General features: G+C 33.8%; 1 protein-coding gene across 1 annotated transcript; it reads left to right on the top strand.

Moving 5' to 3' along the window:
• The first annotated feature begins 1,071 nt into the window (after nucleotides 1-1,071).
• Nucleotides 1,072-3,950, top strand: LOC120159669. Its single transcript, XM_039170236.1, has 2 exons — nucleotides 1,072-1,579; nucleotides 3,709-3,950. The coding sequence occupies exons 1-2, from the start codon at nucleotides 1,126-1,128 to the stop codon at nucleotides 3,864-3,866; spliced, it is 612 nt and encodes a 203-aa protein (XP_039026167.1). The 5' UTR covers nucleotides 1,072-1,125; the 3' UTR covers nucleotides 3,867-3,950.
• Nucleotides 3,951-5,291: the final 1,341 nt, after the last annotated feature.

The raw sequence follows: 5,291 nt of genomic DNA on the forward strand, positions 1-5,291 counted from the left end.
ATGATTTGCATCTAATTGCAGCAGCATTTCGCTTTCCATTATAACTGTAGACAAAAAAATATAATTAGCACAAATAATAATTAATTAATAAATTTAAATAAATAATAATTATATAAATATTATTTTAATAAAAAAATAAAATATTATTTTTAAAAATTATTTATAAAAAATATAACAACTATTTTAAAAAATACTAATTTTAAATTTTTTTTGCTACTAATAAGAAATTTAAAACTCAAATGAAGAGAGAATTTGAGTTATATTAGAGAAGAAGAGATGTTTTGGTGTGAAGAATGAGGGGGGTTGAAGGGATTTATATAAGGGAGGAGGAGGGAAGGAGGAGCGTGTTAGGTGGGGAAAACGGGTGAGAATTTAATGTATTTTAATGAAAAGCGCCCCCCGGAAACGCGCCTTACCCACGTGACACTGAACCCCGTGAAATCACCCCCGAAACCGCGTGACATCCCCATCAACAGAAACCCCGCTAAAACACGTTTCTTGAAATGCGCCTTAGCGATGTGTCAATACAGTCAGCTTAAAGCCCGCTAAAACGTGTTACTAGGGGTACGCCTTTGTGTCACATCAGACGAAATGGTGTTAGTTAGAAAAATATTAATAAAAGGATGTTATTTAGGGTATATTAGGTTCATAAGGTGATTTTTAGGTCAAAAAGCCACTTTTCTAGAACTCAAATCCAGCTTTTGGATTGTGATCGTACTGGTGGAACGGTACATTAAACTTTTGCAAGTGCCATATTAAGATTATCCAGCCATTCCTGATTGGTTCGAGGCTTTTATTCTATTCTCAATGTAATATCTACACTATCTCTTGCGATCTCACTTCATTTTCGAATCCCAGACTCCAACATAAAGCAACACTTCAAACTATAAACTAATACTAATAAATTTTGGTGGCTGATTCACTGTCTTCCACTATTCTGCATTTACCAGTCGGTATATTTGAGCTGATCTTGTGTGGATAATATCAATCACCATTCCACTTTACTACTTATCTGTTACTCCTATAAATACACAACCTTGCAGTCCCACATTAACACAACCAAAACCTCAAAATAAAACAGTTCTCCCTTTCTGCAATAAAAAATTAGGAATTTTTCTGTCTTCAATGGGAGTGTCTGATCATTACGTTTCCTCTCTTTGTTGCGAAGTGAGAATCTTGGAAGCCAAAAACATAGAGCTGAAGTCCCATGGTAACCTTTTTGTCAGATACTATCTTCCTGCAGGGAACAACAAGAGAATTCAACTAAACACCAAGCAAATCTCCACTAAGTCATCCCAAATGATCATCTGGAACGAGTCATTCTCTTTGGAATGCTCAGCATCTGAAGCATCAGTTAAGTACCTGAAGCAACAGACTGTAGTTTTTGAGCTCCGAAGGAAGAAGAAACTGGGGAAGTCTGTGGTTTTGGGTAGAGCTGAAATTCCATGGAAAGCTGTTTTTGAATCACCGAACATGGAGATTGATGAATATTGGCTTGCCATGGTTTCGATGAATGATGAGGTTCTTGAAACTGGTCTCAAGCCTCCTTCAATACGTTTATCAATGAAACTGGTTCAAGGTCCAACGATGGTGGAGATGGAGAAGCAGAACAAGAGAAAACAAAGGTTGAAGAAGCATTGGGAAGGGTGTGGGTGCGAAGGCAGTGATGGAGGGTGCAACTGTGCTGCTGAATATGAAATATTTGCACTTGCAGCTGCCATGGAAGGACTACTTTAAAATAGTGGCCAAAGCACTGGGGATATTAGTATTGTTTTTCTTTTTGAATTGTATTTGTTTGTTATTATATTGTTGTTAATAGATTAAGCCAATTTCTTGAAGGCTTTGAAAAAATTATAAATTTTTGGCTTAATGACTAACTGGGCGCTTAAATAGTTTTTAAAAAGACAATTCAGTCCTTAAATTTCTATATCCAATTAAGCCTTTAAACTCAAAAAATTAATTATTGTAATCTTTTGACCAATAAAAGTCGTCATTGATTGCTATAATGCGAACGTAATAATCCACATGTGAATAATGATGTTTCATAATGGTTTAATTTGATTCTTTTAGAATGTTTAAGGTCTTAATTGATTAATTTAAAAAGTTTGATGAATTGTCTAATCATTAAAAAATTTAAAATTTAAAATATTATTATAATCTTAGGAAATCATATTTTTTTAATATTCGAATGTATCTCATCATTCTTAGATTACTATTATTTCTTGAACATATTTTAAGTTGAACCATATAGTTTCTTTTGTTTCCCATCAGTCTTATTTTAGTAATTAATTTTAACAAATAACGATTTAATCACTTGAGCTATCTATATATCTTATTTTGATCATAAATCGTTAACCCAGTTTGTTTGATGCCGTGATAAATTAATACTAATAAAAAAACCTTCAAATTTAACCTCTAATTTTTTTTTATAAAAAAAAATCAGTCTCTCTCTTTTTTATTTAAAAACCCTCATTATTACAAAAAATATCTTATTTAACAGCTAGACATCATCTTTGCTACCGCCACCACAAGTCCTTTGTCCAAACCCCAATGCCTTTGCATCCTCAATTCCTCACCATTCGTAAATGGTTACTGACAAAGCAACAAAATTTCATTTCTAATTCAATTAGAGCGTGTATGAGTTTACAAGGTAGAGCTTGTGAGCGGACATGTAGTCGATTAAGGGGGTTGGATGTTCGATTGAGTAACGCTAGAGTGCATAGGGCTGTCAAGGCTTAGGCGAGGGCCTAAGATCACAGTATTACATCGTAATATTTTTTAAGATTATCATGACATTGTAAATTGTATATGTATCAATAAAATATAATTATTTTTTTAAAATCACATCATAACATCTATAACAGCTCCAACAATGACATTGCAGTTGCAACTGTAACGGTAATCACAACTGCAATTTAGTATTATTCCTAGGGTTCCAATAGCGAGTGTTGTTCGAAGGGACGAGGGTAGGGGTGTAAATGAACATAACATTTGGTGAATTGTTTCGAAATTGTTCGTATAAAATTAATTTATGTTCGTTTGTTAAGATAAATAAACGAGTATGAACAAAAAAATTATGTTCATTTAATAAACGAACGAACACGAACAAAGGTGTGTTCAGTTTGTTTATGTTCACGAACAAGCTCGTTTATGTTCACGAACAAGCTCGTTTATGTTCACGAACAAGCTCGTTTATGAGCTCATTTATTTATGTTCATGAACAAGTTCGTTTACCCTATTTTCTTTTCCTTTTTTTTACATTTTAAATATGAGTGAAGGTAGTGACTAAATTGAACACATAATTAAAATTTAAATTTAAATTGTGAATTTCAAAGAGAGATTAAGCACTAGTGGTGTAATTTAACCATTTTTTAGCTTGAAAGGGTAAAACTTAAGATCATACAAACGAACGATATACGAACACTACAAAAATGCTAAATGAACACGTTCGTGAACATATAAATGAATAAATTTGTAAACATATAAACGAACACGTTCACGAACATTAGACGAATATGTTTGTGAACGATAAATAAATAAACGAACACGAACACGAACATCTTCAAAAATAAATAAAATAACACAAACACGAATCAAACGTGAACACCTTAAAAAAATAAACAAACAACACGAACATAGCCTTATTCGTTCATTCTCGGTTCATTTATACCCCTAAGTGGGGGTTACAACTAGGGCATCCTATACAAGGTCCAACGATGGTGGAGATGGAGAAGCAGAACAAGAGAAAACAAAGGTTGAAGAAGCATTGGGAAGGGTGTGGGTGCGAAGGCAGTGATGGAGGGTGCAACTGTGCTGCTGAATATGAAATATTTGCACTTGCAGCTGCCATGGAAGGACTACTTTAAAATAGTGGCCAAAGCACTGGGGATATTAGTATTGTTTTTATTTTTGATTTGTATTTGTTTGTTATTATATTGTTGTTAAGAGTTTAAGCCAATTTCTTGAAGGTTTTAAAAAAATTATAAATTTTTGGTCCAAAAGATTGACTCAATTTCACGACGAATGAGTTATCTGTAACACAACAAGAAAAAACAGTTTCATGCTAAAGTCTTCATGCCAAATTTCAGCTTTTTGACGAAGTATATTAGGCTAGAAGATGATCCAGTGGAAACTTTCCAACGTTTTGAGCTTGGTTTCAACTTCATGAGAAAAGATATCGTGCTCAGAATTTTCCCGTTCAAACTCAACCTCACGGCGAGAGAATCATTTCATGATTTAGTCCAAATTAACAAACCAGTCATGTCATCGGATTTCAACTCTACGACAGAAGATATTCAATAAGATGAGAATCAATTCCCATAATATATTATACTCAATGATACATTCATGATGGACGAAATTTGTGTCTTTTAATCTTTGCCATATTCTCGCTACACGATAATGGACAAAGAGGAGCAGCTGTAGACATATATTTTCATCCAACTCGGGTTATTCATTTAATAATATTAGTTTATTATATTATATAGTATTAATTTGTATCGTATAAATATGTTATGTTTATATCGTATACATAAATATATTATACTATATACTATAATATACTATTATTATCATTTCATATTTACTCATTTCTTTTGTTTTTTTTACAGACTTAGAAACCCAACAGTGATCCAACAAGCAGTAACCCGAGACGGTTCAGACCCGGATCGACCCCAAGGTGTAACTCGAATCAGTTAGGGTTTGAAACCCTAGCTTCTCACCATTTCCTCATCACCGCATCTCCCTCCTTCGAAGAGTCCTCACGCCGATCTTTTTTCTCGACACAACAATAAACCCGACGACGTGGTTTTCATGGACACCAACAAACAACAAACAAGCAGTCTTTTAGTTCGAGTAAAACTCTAGGAAAATCTGAACTAAAAATAGTAATCCTAGATATTATAAATACATGTAACTAGTCACAAGAAAGGACTCACGAGATACACAAGAAATATATGAAAGAAATACAAGGAAAATCAGAGCAAACATACGCAAGATCTACTTGTAAAACTCGAAAAGAAGGCAATAAAAAAGGTTTTTTACCTTGTTCGGTTGTTGTATTTGCATGTGGCTTGGGGGTTTCATTTTTTTCTCTTTTTGTTTCGAAAAGTCGATGAAAGTGGGGGAGGGTTCGAGATTTTTTTTCTCAGATCTAGACCTCCTCGTGGCTATTTTGCAAAAAATATCTTTGTTTTCGAAAAGGGGAGGGAAAAAGCTATCGAAAAATCAAAATTTTTGTGGATCATCGCCGATGAACGGCGGCCGACGTTGATCTACGGTGGCTGACGAGG

Source organism: Hibiscus syriacus, unplaced genomic scaffold (genome assembly GCF_006381635.1).
Source record: "Hibiscus syriacus cultivar Baekdansim isolate YM2019G1 unplaced genomic scaffold, ASM638163v2 tig00111372_pilon, whole genome shotgun sequence".
NCBI classification, from domain to species: Eukaryota; Viridiplantae; Streptophyta; class Magnoliopsida; order Malvales; family Malvaceae; genus Hibiscus; species Hibiscus syriacus.